The following is a 26,010-nucleotide window of genomic DNA, read 5'->3' on the forward strand; positions in this document are numbered from 1 at the left end:
AAACAAGAATTCGTGTCCAGTAATGCTAAAGTTTTGAGGAAGATGAGTATTAGCACTAGGGATGTTGTTAATTCTGGCTAGACATAGTTATAATGGAACTTAAAGAAGTGGAAAGGTTTTAGTTTGCATGTATATGTATATGTTTCTTAATTTGAAAGATCTCAAACTTAGGGAAGTCTCTTTTAAGTCTTATGTATGGATGAATTGTTTTGTTGTCATTGACCATAGATAACTCAGAGTGAAAAGGAAAAAACTCAATTTGATTCTGGTTCTTAGCTTTCTTAGTCACAGCACTCTACAATATATTTGACTAAATTTACTTTAAATTCACCTTTTCTCCATGCTGGAAATGGAACCTTGTGTCTTTCATGTTCTCTGGAAGTTTGTTCTACCAGGAAACTACATCCCCAGCCCTAGATTTGATATTTGTAATGATATACTAAAGAGTTAGTTTGATGTATTGTAGGGATTATATAAGTTTCAAAGAGCTTTTAGATTGTTGTCATTTGTGATAATTCATATTAAACATTTCTGTGTTGAGCATTTATTCAGTCTTTGTGCTGCAAAGTCCCACTTTCTATTTTTCTTCTTGTTTTGTGTATTTTTTTAAGGACAAGTAAACCTAACAATGCCATTTGTCTTTGGAAGAATTGCTTCCTATTAGAAAAAATTGGGAACTTGTATGTGTTTATATATTTCTGATAAGATGTTTAATTTATGGGCGGAGGCACAAGACAAAGCAGATTCTCTCATGGAAAATAACCAAGATGGCTTCATGGCAGAAAGTGAGCTTAGTTGGAGAATTGTGTTTGAAAAGGCCTACTGTTAGACACACAAAACTTAAGGGGGGGGGGGGGGCTGGAGCAATGGCTCCATAGTTTTTTTAGGTTTTTTTTGTTTTTCCAGACAGGGTTTCTCGGTGTAGCTTTGGAGGCTGTCCTGGAACTAGCTTTTGTAGACCAGACTGGTCTGGAGTCTCAAACTCGGTTAAAGGCATGAGCCTCCACAACCTAATTCGATGGCTCCATAGTTAAGAGCAGTGTCTGTTCTTCCAGAGGACCCAGGATCAGTTTCCAGTACCTACATGATAGCTCACAACTGTCTGTAACTACAATTCAAGGAGATCTGATCCCCTCGCACAAACATACATGCATGCAAAACATACAATGCACATAAAATAAAAATAAATTGTTCTTTAAAAAAAAAAGTAAGCAGGGGTGTGGTAGAGCACACCTTTATTCCCAACACTTGGGAGGCAGAGGCAGGTGGATCTCTGAGTTTCAGATCGGCCTGGTCTACATGAGTTCTGGGGGGGTGGGAAGGACACACTACACAGAGAAAAGCTATCTCCAAAAGCAAGCAAGCAAACAAAAACTTCTTTAAAAAGAAAAGCCTTAGGGAGAACTACTGTTTTAGGGAATACCACACTCTTAAATATATATACATATGTATCATGTAGACCATGTTATCCTCAAACTCAACCTTGAACTCTAGGTCTTCTTGGTTCCACCTTCCAAGTATTGGGATTATAGGCACTGCTACCATGCCAAGTTGATTCTCTTATTTTTTGAGGCAGGGTCTCACATACCTCAAGCTTGAGCCCACTATATAGCCAAAGTTAGCCTTAAACTTCTGATTCTCCTGCCTTATAACCTGCAGTGTACTTCTGTTAGAAACCAAACTCACCTTATCCAGCTAACCTAATTCTTTTTCATTTGCTTTTTACTATTGTGTGGGGGTATGTGCATGTCCAGTTAAGTGTGTAGAAATGAGAGTTCAACTTTCAGTAGTAAATTCTATCACTCCATCATGTATTTTGGGCACCAAACTTAGATTATCGGGCTTGTAAGACTAGTGCTTTGGGGCTGGAGAGATGACTCGGAGGTTAAGAGCTTGCTCTTCCAGAGGTCCTGAGTTCAATTCCCAGCAACCACATAGTGGCTTACAACCATCTATAGTGAGATCTGGTGCCCTCTTCTGGCAAGCTGACATTTGTAGGCAGAACACTGTACATAATAAGTCTTTAAAAAAAAAGACAAGGGCTGGAGGGATAGCTCAGCCGTTAAAGGCTAGGCTCACAACCAAAAAAAAAAAAAGACAAGTGCTTTTATCTGATGAGCTGTCTTGATGGCCCTAAGATAATCCTTAATAGGGAGTGGAGTTGGGGGGGCTTCCTAATGTTTTCCTAACAGAAATCTTTCACCCTCTTTTTTTTTGGGTTGGTGTGGTGCTTAAGACAGGGTTTTCCTGTGCATAGTCCTGGCTGTTCTGGAACTCACTGCAGACCTGGCTAGCCCTGCCTCTGCCTCCGTAGTGCTGGAATTAAAGTCATGTACCACCACTCCCAGCAGTAAAGTTTTTAGAGGGTTATGGCATATGTAAATACATAATGAAATTATCATAATTTCTGTTCTCCAGTGAGCAGGAAAATAATGATTTCTTTTAATAAGTTTTCCTTTTGGTTTTCAAGACAGGGTTTCTCTGTATTGCTTTGTAGACCAGGATGGCCTTAAACTCAGAGATCTGCCTGCCTCTGCCTCCTGAGTGCTGGCATTAAAGGCAAGTGCCACCAACACTCGGTCATTTCTTTTAGTATTTTAAGCAGCTATTTTCTCTACACTTACTCTTGAGAAAGAAAGACCTTGAGCATTTCTTGCCATTTCATATTTGGTCAAGGTGCTTGTCTATTCTCTGGATTACTTAAACTGGTTTTATTTCCCTGCATGTAACTTTCAGTATTATTGATGTCTGAATGTTCCTCTACCTTCAATAAAGTTGGCTGTTTAAAATAACGATTTGGCAATATTTTTACCATTCTTACCAATATTTTTTGAATCCAGAGAATGTAAAGGTTGCATAAACGTGCAAAATAGTCACTCCCTTTATTAGATTCTTAACAGACCTACTGCTTTAGCTTTCATTCATAATAACATTCTAGCCATGTGTTACCATGCCTACTTGGTGAACATTAAGAATCTTCTAGACAAAAGAAGGCATCTTATCTAATGATTTTGAGATTTCTTTTGCATATGTGTATATAAATGAAAAGTGTCTTATTACTAAAATAATTTGGGCAGGCAAATGAAATGATCACCTTGAATGGGCTGATTAGCCAGTGAGTTTAGGTTTTTTATTTTCTTTTATACTTTCTATTTGAATGTAGAATTAATAATATTGTCTTAAAAATAACACTAGTAGGGTGTAAGACTAATTGCTAATGTGTAAAGGGAAAGACAGAACGACCAGGTGAACAGGTTTTGAAAACTGTCATGAAGATGAAATTTTACTGGCTGTTAATTTTCTTTTCAACTTCTATGGATTTTTAGTTCTTACATTGTTGAATTAGAGACCTTAGGATACATATATTAAATTATGAAATAATGATGCAACCCCCCCCAAAAAGGATAGTTCTATAGACTTCTGGTATTTCCTTTGTTTTACTAGTAGCCTAGAGAGTAGGTTGAAAATACTGAAGTATAACTTGGTAAGGTTTTGTTTTGTCTTGTTTTTTGTTACTGTTTTTTTGCATAGTGTGTCCAAAGCCTAGAATTTAATCCCTAGTACTACTATAAAGGAGGTTGGTGGATTATAGAATGAACCAAAATAACCCTGTATAGAATGTTGAGGTGAATGGGTAGGTTTGCTTTAGATTGCCTTTATGGAGGTTCACTGCCTCAGAAAGATTTAAATTGGGAACTAGTTAACCTTACGTTTGACTCTCAGCTCCATTTCTTTTCTTTTTATTTCTTGGTGTAGCCTTCATTGTCCTAGAACTTGCTCTGTAGACTTGGCTGGCTCAAACTCCCTAGTGCTGGTATTAAAGGCTTGAGCCACCACTACCCAGCTAAATATTTTGGTTTCATTTTGTTTTTCGAGACAGGGTTTCTCAGTAGCTTTGGAGCCTGCCCTGGAACTCCCTCAGACCGGGTGGCCTCAAACTCACAGGGATCCGCCTGCCTCTGCCTCCCAAGTGCTGGCATTAAAGGTGTGTGCCACCATTGCCTGGCCTTAGCTCCATTTTTTTAGTCTATTGGCCAAGTCACTAACTTCTCTTCACCCACCTTTCTCAAGGTGAAAATTTAATAAAATATTTCCTAGCCTAGAGCCTTCCTGATGCTATAGGATTTCATACATTTTTAAAGAACTCAGAATTTATGTCTGCCATATGCTAACTATAAAATATGTGTTGGTATCAATGGTAGGTCTCAATTTCAATTCAGTAGGGAATGAAGAAAAATTCTTACTTACAGACAATATGATTATTGGGTTCATCACACAAAAATGAAAACCAGTAAAAGTTGAGTAAATTTTCTGTAACTAAATCATACAAAAAATAACTTTCATGAGTTAGATACGGTAGTGGTTGATGTACACTTGGGATCCCAGTACTTTACCTAGCCTTAGAAAATTCAAGGCAAACCAGTTCTACAAAGGGAGAGCCTGTTTCAGTAAAACAAATTAGTATTCCTGTTGCAGGAATTAGTTACTAAATTTCAAATAGCTCCTGTTTATTTAAGTCAGTGTTCTACAACTAAACCATATCCCCAGCACTGCCCATGTTTATATACAGCCCTAAACCAGTTGAATAGAAATAAAAGCAATGAAATCTGCAAGACACATTAAGGCAAAAGAGCAAAACTATAGTCCTAAAAAGAGGTTATATTAACGGCTTTTTAAAATATTAAATTAGCATATTTTAATATAATTCCAGACTTGAGATTTCTGAAAATCCCTGGTTGGTTGGTTGGTTGGTTGGTTGGTTGGTTGGTTGGTTGGTTGGAGACAAGGTGTTTCTGTATTGCTTTGGAGCCTGTCCTGGAACTTGCTCAGTAGACCAGACTGGCCTCAAACTCACAGGGATCTGCTTGCCTCTGCCTCCCAAGTGCTGGGATTAAAGGTGTGCATCACCAATGCTTGTCGAAAATCTCAGTTTTTAAAGGCAACTTGATTAAGGGATCTTAATGATTGTAGTGAAACAAGGATTATCCTAAGTGTTAGAACATCTTGTAAGAAATTATTAAGGCCGGGCGGTAATCCCAGCCCTTGGGAGGCAGAGGCAGGCAGATCTCTGTGAGTTCAAGACCAGCCTGGTCTACAAGAGCTAGTTTCAGGACAGCCTCCAAAGCAACAGAGAAACCGTGTCTTGAAAAATCAAAAGAAAGGAAGGAAAGAAGAAAGAAGGAAATGATTAAGAAGTAGTAAAGGTTGAAGGGTCAACACAGACCTTATCCATTAATTGTTTATGGCACCATTCTAACAGCATTATATCTGTATACCACTTATATGCCTGGCACCCTCCAAGGCCAGAAGAAGGCATCAGATCCCCTGAGTTACAGATAATTGCAAGCCACCATGTAGATATTGGAAATCAAAATCAGATCCTCTGGAAGAGTAACAAGTACTCTCTTCACTGCTGAGCCATCTCTCCAGCCCTTTTTATTAAACTTTAGTACACATACTGTTATTAATGTTTGGAGGATTGGTTTGCTTGTTTGGGGAGTGTTGAGACAAGGTCTCTGTGTAGTTCAGAGTGCAATTGCTTACCGCCCTGGTATCATTTTGATAAGGTACCTGGGAATGTTTGTAATTTATTGTTCACACTGAAACACTTTGAAAGAGTGACAAATAATATGAATAATTTCACTGAGACAGGCATAAACGAAAGCCTATGATCTTCCTCCCTGAGTCATGCATTTTTTAAGGTTTAGGATCAGGCAGTATAAGTGTGCGGGGACTTTCTATGTAGACAAGACTGGTCTTGAACTCACAGAGATGAGCTTGCTGCTGACTGCCTCCTGTGGGTTGGGATTAAAGGCATGATCCTACCATACCCAGTTCATGTTTCTTGATTTTCTACTTAGTTTCTTTCTATTTAAAGCTGACTAGATTCTACTTGTTTTTCATAAAAAGATTACTCAAAAGCTCTTGTTTTTACAGATTGAAGTCAGTTAAATTTCACATTGTATGCAGGAAGAGGACACCTTTTATTTTACTGTTATAAAATAGGCAGTTATCCTTTATTTTAACTTGATGTTTTGAACTTGGTATTGCCTTAAACTATCCTTCCTGCAATCAAATCCTGGATGCTAGGAATCAAATTCAGGGCCTCTCACACTAGGCTTCACTCCTGGCCTTTGACCTGAATTTTTAAGGTAAATTTATTGGCCCCTGTGCATTTGATTGGATTAGTATAAACTAGCTTGGTCGTCTGTACCATAGCATCCGGGGGGGGGGGCATGTTTGGAATTGAAATTTTTTCTGAATGGCTTTAAAGTAATGCAATAGGCAGTCTTTAGTTAGAATGAAAATCAGTTCAGCTACCCTAGGAATTGGGACTTTGGTAGAAGTTATGGTTCCAGGGATTGGTAGATGTAGCTCAGTTGATACAGTGCTTGCACTGTGGGGAGCACTTGAGTTGGATTCTGCAGCACATATGAACTAGTTGTGATGATGGAAACTTCTAATCCTGCATTCTAAAGACTGAAGCAGGAGAGTGAGGGACTCAAGGTCATCTTAGCTACTTAGTAAGTTTAAGGCCAGCAACAAAAAGAAGTTAAGGTTCCAGTCCAGATGATGAGAATAGGTACCTGGCTGTGAAACTGGGTTAGGAAGCCCAAGGAAGGAATGAAGGAGGGAGGGAGGAAGGAAGGGGGAAGATATATGTATGAATTGTGTGTGTGCAATTGCTTACCTCCCTGGTATCATTTTTATAAGGTACTTGGGAATGTTTGCAATTTATTGTTCACACTGAAACACTTTGAAAGAGTGACAGAAATAGTGTGGATAATTTCACTGAGACAGGAGGCATAATGAAAGCCTATGATCTTCCTCCCTGAGTCATATGCGTTTTTAAGGCTTAGGATCAGGCAGTGTAAGTCAAATTGCCTACCTAGCTGACTTGTTTCCACTTCATTCAAACCTACTTTTTGTCTTAGAGAACATCTTTTGGGGCCAAGAAATGTGGGCATGTACTGAAAAAGGAGTGATGTGATTAATGGAAACAAAGTTGACTGTGTATGTGTAGGCTCTGCATCACAGATAAAGAATGGATAATTGTACCTGTACTAATGAGCATCCATTATTTCCTAAACTAGTTATTCACATGGCATTTTCATTATACTAATATAAATAATATGGACATAAAATTTACAGTATAGAGTGTGATGTGTTTAAATTGAATGCAAATACTGTGCCAGTTTAGGAACTTGACAAGTTTAGTTTTGGCAAGGATTCCACCCAAGGCCTTTGCATGTGCCAGGCAAGAATCTCTACCACTGAGCTCCTGTGCCCTTTTAAGCAAGGAATTGAGCGTTACTGGATTTTGTTATTTCTTATTATTTATTTTATTTTGACCTGGAGCCAGTCTTCTACATATATCAAAGGGAGATTATATAGGAATATAAGACTATATATGAATTTTTTTCTTTTCTTTTCTTTTCTTTTTTTTTTTTTGGCTTTTGGTTTTTACGAGACAGGGTTTCTCTGTATTGTTTTGGAGGCTGTCAGTCCAGCCAGGCCTCAAACTCACAGAGATCCGCCTGCCTTTGCCTCCCGAGTGCTGGGATTAAAGGCATGCGCTCCACCGCCCGGCAAGACTATATATGAATTTTAACCTAATAAAATTCCTTCTTAGACAATGTGGTCTGTATATGTGAAATCAAATCTAGCTAACTAAATGTTTAATACAAATTTCATAGACCTGGTGTGTTTTTATTTTAGTGTTTGGGACTAGATTTCATGTAATCAAGGATGACCTTGAATATTTGATTCCTGCTTTCCAATTCCCAAGTATTTGGCTTACAATTGTGTGTCACCACACCGGTTTTACGGGATTTGAATATTTTTGAACCCCCAATTTTCAGTACATTAGGTAGACAAGCACTGTACCAACTAAACTACATTCCCCCCCTCTTTCCCTACACACACACACTCTCTCTCTCTCTCTCTCTCTCTCTCTCTCCTTTATTACTTTGGGGGGAGGGGGAGTAGCATGTGTGCAACAGTATGCATATGTGTGTCAAATCACAGCTTATGGGAGTCTGTTCTCTCAGGAATGTCCAGTTGTGGGCAATTGAGAAGATAAAAGTGTAGGTGATAAAGGTAGAGAGAACCAGCTCCACAGAATTTCCTCTGACCTCCATACCCACACGTCTCACATGTACACACTAGCTTTTTGTTTTGTTTCTTTAAGAATGTTAAGTAAGGCTAGGAACATAGCTCATTAGTAGAGCCTTTATCTAGCATGTGTTAAGTACTAATTTTAATTTCCATCACTGCAAAATAGTAAATAAATGAATAAAAAAATTTTAATGCCATATTATCCATAATAAATGAAGTGTTACTTAGGCAGATTTCCCATTGTGAGCTTATCTTTCTTATTCTGTAGTTGTCATTTATGAAGAAAGTATTGGCTAGTTTTATGTTAAAATATGGGAACTCGGCCAAGTAGAAATTGTTTCTTTGGATTTAAGTTTTTTGTTTCTGTTTTTTGTTTTTTGTTTTCTTTTTCATATTGGACTGAAATCTGGCACCCTGTAACTTCCATCTGTTGGTTCTAGTTCTGTTCTCTGGAGCAGCATGGAGTAAGTGTCTTCTTTTAGAAGGCAGCTATCACCTTTTCTAGAATCTTCCATTTTTATATGAAATAAAATCCTTATCTGTAAGTTTCATTATTGATTCCTTTTGGTCAAATTTTAGTTGATTGGTGTTTTCCATAATGCAGGTTAAATTTGGTGGCCAAAAATATTAATTCTATACAGCCTTCCTATGCTGCCATGCATATCAATACAGAATACATTGTACCTTATAACCCACAAATCACATACTTGTAATTTGTTAGTTCTATCAGCAGCTCACTCCCCCTCCCGCCACCCCCAGCTATTCTTAACTGTTGGCTCATACTAAACCTTGTCAGCCAAAACCTTTCAGCTATTGGGTGTCTCTGCTTAGGAGAAGGTGTGTGTACCTTGGTAGTAAGTAAAGCCTAGCAAGTGAACCTTTTATGACAACTGTGCTGGCTGTGATAGCATCTGTATGACTTGAGTTTTATGTGACATAGATTCTTATTTTAGAAGTTAAAGTAACATTTCTATAAGAATTTTAGATGGATTCATTTGGTTACTATTTTTGGAAAATGCTTTTGCCTTTTGAGGCTTAAATATGGGAATGATTGCAAAGCATCTTCCTTAGGGCCTTTTATAACAACCCCTATTAAATTTCTAAAATGACTTATTTAATGAAATGCTACTTGTAAGATGAAAATTTAATCATATGTTTCACTGTAAGTTGTATAAGGTCTTTTGTTGAGATTTTAAATTATATAGAATAAAAGAACTACATATACAAATGCTTTTTAAAATTTCTAATTTGGTTCAAATTTTTCTTTCCTGATGTTTCATATCTCTGTTGCTCTTGGCTTGGCCATGTGATTCATGATCTTCACATAATATATGTAAATATATAAAGTATTGTAATTGAAAGGAAATTTATGTTTTAAAAAACAGTAACCAATAGCAGTATTTAGTAGCAAGTAAGTGTTGAATTCAAATACTTGGCCTTCTGTAGTCAGTAATTCCATTACTTGAAAAATAGGCTTTTAATTGGTAATTTTAAGATGATTCCTTGATTTTCAAAATTAAATCATACTTCCTGTGTTTTTAAGTTGATAAATGATTTTAAGATGACTAACTGCTTGATTTTAAAATTAAATTATTGTATTCTTCTACTTTACAATATAGCCAGCAGCCAGCTTCGGGTGTAGCCTATTCTCATCCAACTACAGTTGCTAGCTACACTGTCCATCAGGCTCCAGTAGCTGCTCACACAGTTACTGCTGCTTACGCACCAGCAGCCGCCACAGTTGCAGTTGCCAGGCCCGCTCCAGTAGCTGTTGCAGCAGCTGCAACAGCTGCTGCTTATGGAGGCTACCCCACTGCACACACAGCAACAGACTATGGTTACACCCAGAGGCAACAAGAAGCACCACCACCACCGCCCCCAGCTACTACACAAAACTACCAGGTAAGAAAGCAACTAGCTTCAGTAGCCTCAATGTATAGATTTAATGGCTTCAGGTATAATGGAAGGTCTAAAGTATTTCTAAAGTGATAGAGAAAAATGAATGATTCCTGGATGTTTAAGGGTATGATCCAAGCATTCAGGTTTTTTGCAGCGGATTTTATATTAATTCCTATTTGCTAGTTTTAACCTACTACACATATGTGTTTTTTTTTAAACATTTACACAATCATTGTTTAAATGCTTTCATTTTACCCTAAGTTTATGGAGAAAAGAAATTACATAGGAAGATGCCCTTTGTATATACAAGTGGGCATTACTTGTCCATTTAGAACAGGGTAGTTTGAAGCTTAGGGTTGTAAGCTACATTGAATAAATATTACATGTTTTCTTCTTGAAAGTAATCAAAGTTGTTGGTCCTCTTGCTTATACTTTCATGCTGTATCACCTTAGTCCCATGGAAATTCTTTCTCTAATACTATAGGATTCATCTTTAAAGGCAAAATTACAGTCAGCTTTTTTGTTTGTTTGTTTGTTTGTTTGTTTTTGGGAACCGAACTCTTATATTTTTGGTTGTGAGCCTAACCTTTAACGGCTGAGCCATCTCTCCAGCCCTGTTTGTTTTTGAGGAAATTGGGTTACTTGTTTAAGTAATATATTTGAATGTTTTTAAATTTTCTCTTTGAAGTAAAGCATACTGCTTGAAGTGCTTTTGATTTTATTTTAAAAAGTTAAAAATTAGTTGTATTTGTATTGGAACTTGATTGTATTACTGTTTTTATATTTATTGTTAATATTCTGTTTCCTTATTATAAACTAATCATTTATTGATAGTTGTATTAAAACTGTATGTCTAGGCCTGTAACTAACTCTTTTATTTTTCTTTGTTATATTTTTACACAGTAAGGATTTTTTTTTCCTGCCACTTAAGGCTTTTGTTTTTGTTTTTCATTTCTTCTCTTAGGACTCATATTCATATGTAAGATCCACGGCCCCTGCTGTAGCTTATGATAGTAAGCAGTACTACCAACAGCCAACAGCAACTGCTGCTGCTGTAGCTGCCGCTGCCCAGCCTCAGCCTTCTGTTGCTGAAACCTACTATCAGACAGGTGGGCTTTATGAGCATGGACAGTTTTATTATAAGTTATTGAAATATGATGTGGGATATTCTAATGAAAACAAACTGCCGAGTCCATTACAGTGGTTCTGTCTGCCATTGAGTCACAAAGAGATGATTAGGATCAGTTGATGTCTTTTTGTTCTGGAAGTGTATGCCATTTGTGGTTTACAGCATGGGACTCCTTGCTGAAAACCATACAAAAGAAGCTGTGACACTAACTTGTAACCACATGCTATAACAGACATGCCTCATTTTATAATGCTGGCTGTCTTAGTAAACAATTGATAATTCTATAGGCCCATATTTTTATCTGTATTGGCAGTTGGTTCTGTTACCAACCACTGATAATGGGTTATACTTCCCTGATTTGTAAAACTAATTGTTAAGCACCACCACAAACCTTTTCCAGTCCACTACTATACCTAGAGTACTGTGTCAGCTAAATCCACTGAACATCCATAATGTTTAATACAGTCCCTATAATAGTTCAAATGCGGAATTTTTTTTAATCTTTGTAGAAGCCTTTATATTTGTAGATTTTAAAGGATGGACATGACTATATAGACTTGAGAACTTGACCCAAAATAACAACAGCAAAACCAAGCTGAGGAGCTAGGAATATAGCTCATTTGGGAGAGTGCTGTGTCCAACTGTACAACACCATATGAACTAGACATGATGGTGCATGTCTGTAAAACCAGCATTCAGTAAGTACAAGTAGGAGGATCAGGAGGTTAAGACTATCCTCAGCTGCATAGCAGATTTAAGGCTAGCCTCAACTATATTAGGTCCTCTTTCAAAAAATAAGCCTGAGGTCTGAAGATTGAATAATACCTTATATTTGAAGGTGGATTAGAATTTTTGCTTAAAAAAAGGTCAGACTGGCTTTATTATCACAGGAAGTAATTTCTTTCCACTTTCCATCTCTTTTTTTTATACACATCTACACATAAAGTAGTACCCACATTTCTTTAATGTCTTAATTTTGTAAATCTCTTAAAAGTAATTAAACTATTTGGGAAGTAGGCATCCACATGTTTATAATCCTAGCATACAGGAGGCATGAGTTTGAAGTCAGACTGGGCTTTCTAGTAATGGGAAGGCCCTATCTCAGAATGTGTGTGTGTCTTTAAGTTGCAGTGACTGGCCTTTGTATGATCACTTTTCTATTTGTATATATAATAAACAAGCTTCTCCCAGCTAACTTTTTACTCTTGTATTTGAATATTTCTCAGAAATGAAATCACTAATGAGTGGCTAGTAATTAATGAGTGTTATTGATAAGATTTTTTTTCATATTTTGAGTTGTTGAAGACAAAGTTTAGTAAAATATGAGTAGTAGCCATTTAAGGATAGCTTTTTTCGCCAGGCAGTGGTGGTGCACACCTGTAATCCCAGCACTTGGGAGGCAGAGGCAATCGGATGGATCTCTGTGAGTTTAAGGCCAGCCTGGCCTACAGAGCTTGTTTCAGGACAGCTAGGACACAGAAACCCTGTCTCAAAAAAACAAAATAAAGAGTAGCTTTTTGTCGTCGTCTTCGTCTCTCCCCCCCTCCAGCTATTTGAAGAATAAGTGACATTTGTGAGTTGGAGTTAAATTCACTGAATAAATCAGCACAATGTAATTGATGGTATATTACCAAGTTTCAGGATTAAACACTGAAATTTTTAATATGAATTGAAATATAAAGTTAGTTCTCTTTTCTGTTTGTAACATTAATCAAGTAGACTGATTGATTTAAATATTCACATATCCACAAATTATACAAAAACTTTTATCTGTCATTTATAAATAGTACTGCTGTTCAGGTTGTAATTCTGAAAACTCTCTGGTCAGAAATGAGACCTTTGGGGAAAGGTAGCAAATGAATTTACATGTTTTATTCGTATTAGTAGTAAGAATTGTATTGTTTGCTTAGAGGAATTTGCTTGGATTTCTGATAGCTGTTGCTTTTAGTTTTAGTATATTGTTACAGTGACTGTAGTTACATTTCCCTTTTTCTGATGTCTCTCTTGCTTTAGCTCCTAAAGCAGGTTATAGTCAAGGTGCAACACAGTATACTCAAGCCCAGCAAGCTCGACAAGTGACAGCCATAAAACCAGCCACACCAAGTCCAGCTACCACTACATTCTCTATTTATCCTGTGTCCTCCACTGTACAGCCAGTGGCAGCTGCGGCTACTGTGGTGCCGTCCTATACTCAGAGTGCTACTTACAGTACCACAGCAGTTACTTATTCTGGTAAGACTGACAAGCTGTATGTAAATGGTAAACAAATTACAAAGCATTGACTAGAAACTGTGCTGATTTTCTCTGGGATTATTTTACTTGTTGTAGCAGGAATTGAATTAATTGATGGTTGTTACTGTAAGTATTTGTACCTAATGTGACAAAAGGTCCATATTATAAGCAGTGTATTGTTGATGATGGTGGTAGTAGAACTTTAGCAGAATTTGCTGCTCTTTTGGGGGAATTTGAAAGCTAGTCGTATTTTCTGACTTAGCCTTTTAGTTAGAAGAGATAACATACAGTCTTCTGCAGGATTGTTTTCTAATAGGGAATTTTAAAACTCATGGTTAACACTTGAAGATTGCCATAGATAAATTATCTATATTGTTTCTTTTGGTCCTTGGTGAGCTAATTCTTTATATTTATTGTCATAAATAAATAGTCCCTGGAAATGTTGGCAACTTTTTTTTATATAAACATCTGTGAGATTGTGGTTATAGGACTCACCTGTTTTGTTTTGTTTTGTTTTTCTGACTGAGTAGTTAATTTTGCAGGGATGAAAATTCCATGTGTGTTTCTGTAGTTTCTTGACTTTGTACTGCTATACGTATATTGCTCGTATTTAATACCCTGTCATATTCTGTGGAGACTTTAAGGTGACATAGACAGTTTTGCTGCTTTGCTATATCCTGAATATCAGAAGCCTAGCTAATGAATTATTAAAGATACCTTTATTTTCCTCAGATTTCTTAGCCCTGACTCTAGGAATACAGTGGAATTAGGCAAGCAAATATTTTGGGAAGTGTAGCCTATGATACTGCAAGATGAGACTGTATGTGTGTGTGCAAAGTGTTATGTACACTGATGTGGTTGTTATTTTGGCAACATGTGGAACCAGATTGGAATGAGGAAAGGGTTTTGTCTAAGAAGTCTGGCCAAATTGATGAACGATAGGGACTTGATTATAGGAAGTTGGGTTGAGAATCATTTTTTTATTAAAAGACATGGTCCAGGATTTCCTTATTTAGGGAGTGAATCTTTCAATTTCAAGATACTGATATTTCTACTCAAATAGAACTTCCTGGTTAAGTTTCTCTGCTTCTTTGTTTGGTTGATTAGTTACAATTGTAGTCAGGATTATTGTAATGGAATATCATTGAATATACTTTTCAATGCCTGCATTATCTTTGGTCATAGTTTCCTTCTTGCATATGTTCTACAAGATGTAATCATAAAATCTGGTACTTTGCCCTAAGTTCTTCAGAAAATATTTGCTAAGAATAAAGATACTCTTACTTAGCCATAATGTCAAGAACTCTCAAATTGACTATACTCTATTGACAACTTTTAAAAAGAATTATTAATACTTGTATGTAAGAGAGAATATATGTATAAGTCAGAAGACAATTTGTAGGAGTTGGCTCTCTTCTTCTGCCTTGTTGAATCCCAGAAATTGAACTCAGATTTTCAGATTTGGCTGTAAACCCCACAACTCCCCAGCCCCAATGATGGCAACTTTCTTTTTTGTTTGGATTAAAGGCAGGTACCTTATCAACTGGGTTTTGTTGTTTTGTTTTGTTTTTAGTAGTAGTAGGAATTGAACCACAGTTGGTACCCAGTGAACCACAATTTTAATAATGGAAATCAAACATGGGTACTATCAGGTGTGTGTGTGTGTGTGTGAATTTCTGGTTAAATTTGGTGGGTTTTTTCCAACTTTTTTATATAAAATATAAAATTAAAATGATTGAGATTGTCAGAGTAAAATCTTAGCGATTATATTTCTTAGGGTAAATAATCTATGTTTATTTTCTCCTGACGTACACAGTTCAATTTTGAATTGTCTAACAATCTGGGTGGTTTGGTTTTGAGACATGGTCTTATTGTTCATAATGGTAGCCTAGAAATTGGCATATAGCTTAGGCAGGCTTTATATTCACTGTGATCTTCCTGCCTTGTCCATCCAAGTGCTGAGATTATGGGTATGTACCATCATACCTGGTGTTGATTTCTATTTTTTCTTTATTTGTTTGTTTTTTATGCATTTACTTATTTGGGGAAAATAAATGCACCTGCCGTTACATGTGTCAGAATTGTGGGGTTTTGTTTGTTTTTATGTTCTATTTGTTTGTAATCCCATGATTCCATTACTGCCTCAAATATTGCCTGTCAGGTATCTCCATTAATAAAATACCTTTTCTCCATAATTAAGTAATCTATGGGTTTGTTGTCAACTACCAACTGCAGGTTGTCATATTTTGAAAGTAAAAGTAAATAAATTTCTTTTATTGGTGGTTGTTGGAATTTTTGTTTTTAACATGTTGATCCTTAAGGATTCTTCTCCCAAGAGTTCCCTTCTTCAACTTCAGTACTGTAGGTTCCTTTTATTACACAGTGTGTTGTAATCCTTTAACTTTCATGTCTCTTGGAGACATTATTTTCATGTATTTGACCAATGGGATCCTTTTATTCCTGAGTCTTTTTTGATATTGCAGATTGGTCATTGAGCACTTAAGATGTTCTTTCCCTTGATTCAGCAAGCAGCCATTTCACTAAGGATCCCTGTGGTTTCTTATAAATGTGGCTACCATTTAAAAACTTTTAATGTCTCATTGTATCTTATTCTCTGGATAATACTGTATTTTGAAGTGTGTGTATATACAGCATTTCTAATGTTTATGCTGTTATATAAAATTTTTTATTATAGTTAATAGAAGGGGCAAATACACAGTATACCTGTGTGCATGTGAAAGGACAGCTTGTGGGAATTGGTTCTTTCTTATTTGTCAGCTTGAGGCTAGAGAGATGGCTCAGTGGTTTAGAGTACTGCTCTTGCAGATGACTCAAATGGCTTTTCCAGTATCCATGTCAGGTAGATACCAACAGCCTGTAATCCTAGCTCCAAAGGATTCAACACCTGGTCTCCTCAGCACTTGCACTAACATGTACATAAACCACACACAGACACAGTATGGCGTTTCAGTAAGTAGACAGTGTGGAATGATTGATAAGATAATATGCATACTTGCACCTTAAAAAACACCATTCTTTTGTGTACAAGTATTCAGACATGTCTCTGCTACCTATATTGAGATATTTGGTCTGTTGTTGGTAACCATAGTCATTCTGGTATCTTATATTAAACATTAGAAGATATTCTTCCTGTACCTGAAATGCCACAGTGTAATCTGTAAATATACTGTTTTCTATACTAGAATATTGTACAGTAGCAAAGTGAGTCAAAAATAAATTTATGGGCCAGTAAGATGGCTTAATGAGTAAAGATGCTTGCTGCCAAGCTGCAAACTTAAAAAAATACATTTTTAATTGTGTGTATGCATGTTTGTCTATAAGGATGGTGATACCTACCTTATGGATAGCTTCTAAAACAACTCTGTATCTAACACACTGCCTTCCATGTAGTGGACTCTCAAATTTAAACACACACACATACACACACACAGATATGTGTGGTCAAATAAGTTTCATTAGTTTCACTTTTATAATTTCTGTATAAAAGATCTGCCTTCCAAATGGTTTTTGGTTTTGGTTTTTTGAGACAGGGTTTCTCTGTATTGTTTTGGAGGCTGTCCTGGAACTTACTCTGTGGACCAGGCTAGCCTCGAACTCAAAGAGATCTGCCTGCCTCTGCCTCCAGAGTGCTGGAATTAAAGGTGTGCACTACCAACACCCGGCTTTCCAAAAATGCTTTTAATTAATAATGTAAAAGTAGCTTTACTGGTTTTGTTTTTTAACACACACACACTTTTATTTTCTTTTATGTTGCCCAGGTTGGTTTTGGTTTTGGGGTGTGGGTGTGTGCGCACTTGTAGGGGTATTCACAGGTACACTTTTCCTACTTGGGGAAGTCAAAGGACAGCATTTAGTAGTGGTTCTTTCCTTCCTTGATGGATTCCAGAAATTAAACTCAGGTCATTAGACATGAGCAGTAAATTCTTTTAACCACTGAGCAATCTTGCTAGCCTTACAGTGTTTTTTTACAGGGAAATTTAAATTGTGGTTGTCTATAAATTTGAAAGCATGTGGCTAATGTTCTTTGATTACATTTATTTGAAGTTAGTTTTGGGTTTTTTGTTTTGGTTTGTTGAGTAGAAGCTAATATTAAAGAACTCCTAATAAAGTTCATTGAACTATAGAATTTTTCTTAAAACCAGTCACACCAAGTGTTCTCTTATCCGATTGATTATCTAGTCATCACTGGTATATCTGACTTTTCTCTCTTTTTGGGTGTTTTCTTGTCTTCTACCATATTTTCGAATCTTAAAATTTCATATACATTTTATAATCTGATAGCTTGACATAAAAATTTAAAAAGACGTTTCTCAAAAAGTTACCGATTTATCTTGGTTAGCCTTGTCAGTTTTGAGATTCTTTTGATTCTGGCTACTCATATCGTAGCTCTTATCTTTCTTCCAGTTAATTTTTTCTTCTGTGTGTATAGATGTATTAGAGTCAATAGGTAAGATGTCATTTGATATAATAGACTTGCTTTTAAGAACAAAAGTTACACGTTTATACACACTCTCTTCACCTATCCCGTTAGGTGATACTCACTCTGTACTGAGGGTTGGACCCATGTCGTGTGCCATCTACTACTGAGCAGTAATTCCCATCCCACTTTTCATTAGCTTTGTGCTGTTCTGCCATCTTGTCTTCCTTCACTTCTTGCCCACCTGTTACGTATTTTTAAGAAGCTAAAAGAACTGCCTCAGGGTATGGTGAATATGCAGTGCACTGGAGTTCAAGAAAATAAACAACTTCTAACTTAAAGTCTTACAAATTTTAAAGCCTGAATTTCACTGAACATCAGTGTTTGTGTATGTCAGTCATTGTATAATGTGTTTATTCAGTATAGACTTCCAACCATATAAATTGATAGATTATCATCTATGCATTAAATCAGAAAATACCATGTTTTGGAAGAACTCTGTTTTTAGTTTCATGGTCTTTAACTTGTCCTTTAACTAAACTTTATTACCTTGCCTCACAAACTAACTTGTCCTTTCTTGCTTTACCATTTGTATAGTCCATAAATTGATCACTGGAACTTAAAATCTTTGTGCCATGTATCTCTTTCTCTTTTTCTGTTCTCTTAATTTGTCAAATCTTTATTTTTGGTTTTGAACCTAACCTTTAGGGTTGAGCCGTCTCTTCAGCCCTAAATCTTACCTTATGAAGTGCTTTTGAAGTTTTCCTACTTGAGGTTCTTAAATCCAATGCTTTGTAAAATGTGTTCAGAGGATCTGTAGTTTTTGTAACCACAGTTGTAAAACATATTCCTTCAGTGGAACAGTAAGCATCTTTTAAGTAAAGGGTTACATCTTATACTTTCTTATACCTTTGTGACATCTGATATGTATCAAGTAAATATTTTAGTAACTTGGTGTAGAAGACCGGTAAGTTTTGTGTTGGGGAAGATTTCATGAGATAAGATATATACATACTGTAAATATGCACATGTAAATCTATCTTTTGTCAACATTTATTGAATTTAAACTTATAATTGACATTTAACTTGTCCTTTTACAATCATATAACATAATCTTTGTTTTCGTTTTATTTGTAAGGTACATCTTATTCAGGTTATGAAGCAGCCGTATATTCAGCTGCGTCTTCCTACTACCAACAGCAGCAGCAGCAACAGAAGCAAGCAGCAGCAGCAGCTGCTGCTGCAGCAGCAACAGCTGCCTGGACAGGGACCACCTTTACTAAAAAAACACCATTCCAAAATAAACAACTGAAACCAAAACAGCCTCCCAAACCACCCCAGATTCACTATTGTGATGTTTGTAAGATCAGCTGTGCTGGACCACAGGTACTTATATTGTGTATTTACCATGAGTCTCAGTGGTTATTTTTCTAGTTGAATAGGGGTGATGTTCTAACTCCTGTGCCTACAAGCACATTCACATCTGTGTATTCTACATCCAGTGATTCACCATAGATCAAAAATATGCATGTGGAAGACTGCATCAGTGTAGAATGCATTTCTAACTTTCCATTGTTTCCTAAACCATCCAAAAAAACTATTCTGTAGGATTTATAACAGGTATTATAGATAATCTAGGGATCTTAATATATGCAGGTAAAATACATAGATTGTGTGCAAATGATTTTGCTATTTAAAGAACTTGAGCATGCTTGGAATTTGGTAAAGTTTCCTGCAAACTCTGAGCAATGGCCATATTTCACTAAACATTTCTTTAAAATTGTAACACAAAGGTGATAATCAGGAAAACTGTAAAAGTGATTGTAAATGTATGAAAAATGAGAAAATTGAGCCCCCTCCTCCATTTCTTTTTAGGAAGCCTCCTGTGCTTTTTATATACAACTTTAAAAAGATCTTTTTATTCAAATTATTTGTTTACTTGTTATTTATTTTTGGTTTTCAAGATAGGGTTTCTGTGTGTAGCTTTGGAGCCTATCCTGGCACTCTGTAGACCAGGCTGGCCCCAAATTCACAGAGATCCACCTGCCTCTGCCTCTCGAGTGCTGGGGTTAAAGGCTTGTGCCACTAATGCCCGGCCCTAAATCAACCTATAATTTTAAGAATTGTATTTTGATGAGACTTTTGTATGTGCTTTATAGAATGTAGCATGGAAACTTGGGAATTAGAAAGGTATAAGAGAGATGAACTGTGGTGCTGGGGATGTAGTTTAGTTGGTAAAGTTACTGGCCTATGCACTGGTCCCTACACTCAAATCTCCACAACTACATAAACCAGGCATGGCAGTTGCTGCACACCTGTAATCCCAGTACTGAGGGGTAGATGCAAAAGAATAGAAGTTCATTATCATCCTTGGCTGTATCGTCTCTATGAAGCCAGTCTGGGTAAAGACCCTGTCTCCCTCTACTAGCTTAAAAAAGATCAACCTATGAAGAATGTGAGTCCTTTATTTTTTGTTTGTTTTTGTTATGATCCTGCCATCTAAACCTTAAAATGTTTGATTCAAACATGGGTCTGTTAATTAATTCATCCCTTCCTGAACCTTGTTTATTTTGACTATGAGAGAGTTCAATTTTTGTCAAGTATGGGGGTACACACCTGTAATCCCAACAATCTATGCAGCAGAAGTAGGAAGATTATAAGTTCAAGGCCAACCTGGCCTGATAACAAGAGTCTGTCTTCTAAAAAAAAAACTTTTTATGTATGTGTTGGCTAGAGGATGGCTCCATGGTTAAGAGAGAGCACTTGATCTTGGAGAGAACTTAGGTTGGGCCTTCACCTATGTTCCGGCTCACATAATTACTCATCCATAGCTACAGTTCACAAGACATGAGGGTTCTTGCCTCTGAGGGTACCAGGCATCAATAATTATTTTATTTTTTTAGAAAAATTTACACCAGCAGCTTGGTGTATAAAAAGCATGTTTGTGGATAGTAGATCAAATTTGACTCTTCACATTATTTTTTAGCTCTTTTCCACCAGTATATACTTTGTTTGGGAGCTTGGTTTTTTTGTTTTTGTTTTTGTTTTCTTAATGTGTGTAGTTGGTTGGTTGGTGGTTGGTTGGTTTTTTTGTTGTTGAGAGAGACAGGGTCTCACTATGTAGTGTTGACCCTGTGCTCCCCGCCCCCCACCCCAAACTTACTGTGTAAACCAAGTGCTGGGATTAAAAAGCATGAGCCACTATGCTTGGTTTGTATATACTTTTTAATTTAGCCCCACTATACTTGGCATGTATATACTTTCTAATTTACTGGATTAGTTTTTACTACATAATGCTGAAATATTTTTAATTTTTGGTGTTTTCTAAATTGCTGATTCCTAACTATAGAGTATTAAAATATATATATGCATACTTTTGTTCTTATGAAATATATTTGACTATAGATTCTAATGAAGGTTAAGTGTCAAAATGCATTCAGAATTTAAAAATTGAATTTTATAAATACACCTTTTTATAAAGATTTTTCTTTTGTTTTAGTTTTTCGAGGCAGGGTTTCTCTGTGGCTTTGGAGGCTGTCCTGGAGCTAGCTCTGTAGACCAGGTTGGCCTGGAACTCACAGAGATCCACCTGCCTCTGCCTCCCGAGTGCTGGGATTAAAGGCATGCACTACCAACACCCGGCTTTATAAAGAATTTTTATGCAGTTTTTTTCCCCTCCTAACTATATAAGTACAGTTTCCCCCTCATTTTAGTTCTGTACTTATATCTTTTTTGTGGAATGATTGTTATCCATTGTCCTTTTTTTTTGCCCAATATTATACACAAGCAATAAAAGATACAAGTTCTTGAAACTACAGAAATGTATCTTATTTTTGTAACTGTCCAAGAAAGTGCTTTGTATTTCAGCCTGTTAGGTAAAGAATAAGGAAAAGCTCAGTTGGCAAAATATTGGCTTTGCAAGCATGCCACTATAAATTCAATCCCCAGAAATCATATAAAAAATTTGCCTGATGTGGCCTGAGCTTTTACTAGTGTTCAGAAAGTAGAGATAGGCAGATCCCTGGCACTCCCTGGATGGTCTCGGTGGGAAACCCTGTCTACAAACAAGGCTAAGCTAATCTCTTGAGGAACAGAAACCTAGGTTGTGCTTGCCCTGTACTCTGCAGCACACACATACCCACTTGCACATGTCCATCCATGTACAGAGTATTGAATAAATCTCTTCTTAGGAGATTGGATGTGTAGTTCAATAGGAGAATGTATATCTGGTATACTCAAGTCCCTGAATTCAGTCCTTGGTACCCAGATAGTAGAGTATTCTTAAAACCACAGATCATATCGCTTAGGTCCGTAGCTGCTTTTAAATAGCAGTTCTTAGCCATTCTTCCCTCATTCCCCCACCCCCATTTTTTGTAGACAGTATATTGTTACATAGCCCAGGCCAGCCTTGAACTCAATGATCCTCTTCCTTGGCCTACTGAGTGCTTAGATTACAGGTCTGCACCACCACACATTTACCACATTCTCTTTTTGTTATTGTTTGGGGGGGGGTCTATCTGTCTGGTTTTTTGTTTTTTTGAGAGTGTCTCACCATGTAATTGTGACTGGCCTGGAACTCACCGTGTAGACTAGTCTGGCCTCGAACGCAATGCAGTTATGCGCTGACTCTAAGAGTACAGGCATGTGCAACTACACCCAATTTATAATCCCATTTTTAAATGAGTGTTAGAGGTCTGAAAATTGAACAGAATGTTATAGAAAGAAAATTTGTACTTTTTGTTCAAAACAGACTTATAAAGAGCACTTAGAAGGACAGAAACATAAAAAAAAAGAAGCCGCATTGAAAGCCTCTCAAAATACCAGCAGCAGCAACAACTCAACTCGTGGGACACAAAATCAGCTACGTTGCGAGCTCTGTGATGTGTCTTGTACAGGAGCAGATGCATATGCTGCCCACATTCGTGGTGCTAAGCATCAGAAAGTAGGTGTTTTGGTCCCCCCTCCCACCCACACACACAGCCTTATATCTTACCCTACTTACCTTCACTGTTTCAACAGGGGTTTGAAAAAAAATGACTTCAATTTTTGAAACCTTTGAGTGTATTATAAACCTTGCTTATATATTAACATACATCAAGGTAACATCAAGTAGCCATTGTTTAAAAGAGAATCACTAGAGACCTTTAAATTGAATTAAACCGCTTCAGATTTGGAACTAATTCATATGTCTTGATTAACTACAGACTGATTTGCTCATAGGCAAGTCCTTTCATCAATAAGCTACAGACCCATATCTGCCTCACAAAGATTATGTTAAAAATAATGAGTTGTCTATAAAACCATAGTTGAAAAAATAACAAAGAAAGTACAGTTTTGATTTTCATTTTATAGTCTCACTCAGACAAACTTTAAAAAATCAACACATTTGAGTTTCCTGACAGGTGTGCTTTTTGTTTTGTAGGTGGTTAAATTACACACAAAACTTGGTAAACCTATTCCTTCAACGGAACCAAATGTTGTTAGCCAAGCTACTTCTTCAACAGCTGTATCTGCTTCAAAACCAACTGCCTCTCCTTCAAGTATTGGAGCAAGCAATTGTACTCTGAATACGTCATCAATTGCAACTTCTTCAGTGAAAGGTCTTTCAACTCCAGGAAACTCGTCTCTTAATAGCACATCCAACACTAAAGTGTCAGCGATACCTACCAATATGGCTGCCAAGAAAACATCTACACCCAAAATAAACTTTGTTGGCAAGTACTAAAGATTGATTCTTTGTGTTCCTTCTAACTCTGTTAGAGTGGTTTTTCTTCTCCATTGTGTTGCTGGCTATTGAACCCAGAGCCTCACATATGCCAGGCAAACACTATACTACTGAGCAGCCTCTATTCTTTCTCTTTCTGTGCTTCCTAATGAATCCACCGTGTATTACCCTTTTCTGAAACCTATTGTAGGACTTACCAGGTACCTAGCTAAAATGGAGGCTGACATAGTTAAAGCCAGCCTGGCCTGGTTTTGGTTTCAGGCCAGCTTAAGCTAATATGAGAAACACTATTTCAAAAACTGTTTGTAATTTCATCCTGTTGACTGCCTTAACTTAGACAACATAATTGACTGCTATATTGTAAAACCTAGCTCCTAGGTTTTGGCTCCTAGCATATATGTTCACCCATCCTTTTGGGGGTATTCTACTAGGATTACAGTTCTGCATCTCATCTCTCTGTGCAGCATATTCCTAGATGATTTTATGCATTCTAGTATACACAACTGTAAAATCTGGCAAATTCAAAATCCCACCTCAATTTTGAGAATCATTTTGGTTGCTTGCTAGTTTTCTAATAGGTATTCCCTTCTCATTGTGTCTCATCACAAAAATACTACATAATACTCAAAAATGATTGATTTTTTTTTTAAGGAAAAGTTTCACTAAGATTTCTTCTTAATTGCCTCCTGCTATTTCCCTATCATCTGTGCAGTGTTTCTATGGTAGAAAGGTTTTCACTGTTAAGACTTGTTTTTTAGACACTTAATTTCATCCTTCGAGCTCAATTTCTATATCTGGTCTCTTCATTATAATCTTTGTTCTTATTAGTCACTTGAAAAAACATACCAAACCTGTCATCTCTTTTAAAATCTTCATTGGCCTTTATATGTAGTCTATTTTTGACTGTCATGTAAAAACCTTCATAACTGACTTCTGCCTTCTTACTTTATGTCACCTTTACGTGGGAGAGTAGTAGTTGATACTAAATTTCTGACTTTCTTCATTTTACTACAGTCTTTAAGTCCATGTTGCTACCTCTTATACATGCTATACTTTCTGGTTAGACATTATTCTTCCTGTCTCCTTGACTGTTTCAGTCTCATTAATCTTCTCTCAAAGCCCAGTTCAAATGATACACTCTTTGTGAAGTCATTTCTAACTAGATGAAGTAAAGACTTGTGTCTCTGTTCTGTTTCATTCCTAGCACAGGATATTATGAATACTTAACCTCTTCCTTTAAATTGTTACCAGCTCAATTTTACAATATATTCTTAGACTTTTTAATAAAATTTTGCTGAATTTGTTCTTTGACAAATTCCTATATTTGTATAATTGTTTTATTCTTGCTGTAGATCTTAAACTATATTTGAAAGACATTTAAGAGTAGATCATTGACAGTGTGTTATTCTCTTGAGTAAAGTGTTAAATTTAATTGGTTAAAATGAAAGTAGTGATTTGTAGTTCTTTTTTCGATTTTGAGGTTATTTACACAATTTAGAATTTTAAAAATCTCAACTGGAAAGATCATGGTGGGTACAAGGTACTTGCCAAGCCTGATGACTCCAGTTCAGTCCCTGGTTCCCATATGGTAGGAAAGAATTGGCTTCTACAGATTTTCCTCTGATCTTCACATGTGGTTATAGCCTAGCATACAGAAAGCCTTGGGTTCAATCCATATCGTCACACGAAACCTACCATGTGACACATGCCTCTAATTCCAGCACTTGGGAGGTAGAGAGAGAACTGCCAAAATAATTAGGCCTAGGCCAACTTGGCTTACATAGTTAATTCCACATCTGGCTTATCTACAGCCTGAGAACCCCCATCTAAGAGATATGCAAAAAATATGTAAGTAAATAAATAAAAGAAAAGCCTCTGGGGGATAGGTAGATACTATTTCTTACTAATGACAGTTTAGGGAACTCGGTACAAACATGGGCTATATTTGCTCACTTTCTTTTCAGGTTCCTTCTGTTTGGTTCGGGTGCTGAGTGTTAGGAGAACCAAGATAGACTTTGTAGATATGGTTGTATGTTACGAGATGGAGAAGGGAAAAATGCAAGAAATGTGGTTCATTAGTGGGATACAAAAAGCAATGCAATATATACAGTTTTAAGAAATTCTAATCTATTCTATATGGTTTAACCAGCGATAGTAAAGATAACTTTTTTTCATCATGACAAGTTTGTATTTTTTTTTATTTTGCTTTTTTAGGTGGTAATAAGCTACAGTCAACAGGAAATAAATCTGAAGACTTAAAAGGAACTGAGTGTGTTAAAAGTACTCCAGCTGCCTCTGCTGTGCAGATTCCAGAAGTAAAGCAAGATACAGTGTCAGAACCAGTCACATCTGCATCCCTTGCTGCTTTGCAGAGTGATGTGCAACCAGTGGGACATGATTATGTGGAAGAGGTACTGATCTGATAAACCGTTGCTCTAAAGTTGGGGAGGGGGGTGACACTCTGTTGCA

General features: G+C 36.7%; 1 protein-coding gene across 6 annotated transcripts in view; it reads left to right on the top strand.

Moving 5' to 3' along the window:
- Nucleotides 1–26,010, top strand: part of Zfr (zinc finger RNA binding protein) — a 58,724-nt gene that overhangs the window by 2,662 nt on the left and 30,052 nt on the right. For 2 of the 6 annotated variants that reach the window (XR_005881586.1, XM_021231786.2), the window contains exons 3-10: nt 8,559–8,582; nt 9,738–10,020; nt 10,982–11,126; nt 13,160–13,378; nt 18,955–19,202; nt 22,567–22,758; nt 23,239–23,530; nt 25,756–25,952. Coding sequence is in view for 5 of the 6 variants with exons in the window: in XM_021231786.2 (XP_021087445.1) it covers nt 8,559–8,582; nt 9,738–10,020; nt 10,982–11,126; nt 13,160–13,378; nt 18,955–19,202; nt 22,567–22,758; nt 23,239–23,530; nt 25,756–25,952 (1,600 nt within the window). In the remaining variant the exon portion in view is untranslated. The remainder of the gene's footprint in view (nt 1–8,558; nt 8,583–9,737; nt 10,021–10,981; nt 11,127–13,159; nt 13,379–18,954; nt 19,203–22,566; nt 22,759–23,238; nt 23,531–25,755; nt 25,953–26,010) is intronic. The other 4 variants (XM_021231788.2, XM_005078015.4, XM_040757630.1 and 1 more) reach the window with 4 other exon arrangements.

This window comes from Mesocricetus auratus, unplaced genomic scaffold (genome assembly GCF_017639785.1).
Source record: "Mesocricetus auratus isolate SY011 unplaced genomic scaffold, BCM_Maur_2.0 Super-Scaffold_100015, whole genome shotgun sequence".
Classification (NCBI taxonomy): domain Eukaryota; kingdom Metazoa; phylum Chordata; class Mammalia; order Rodentia; family Cricetidae; genus Mesocricetus; species Mesocricetus auratus.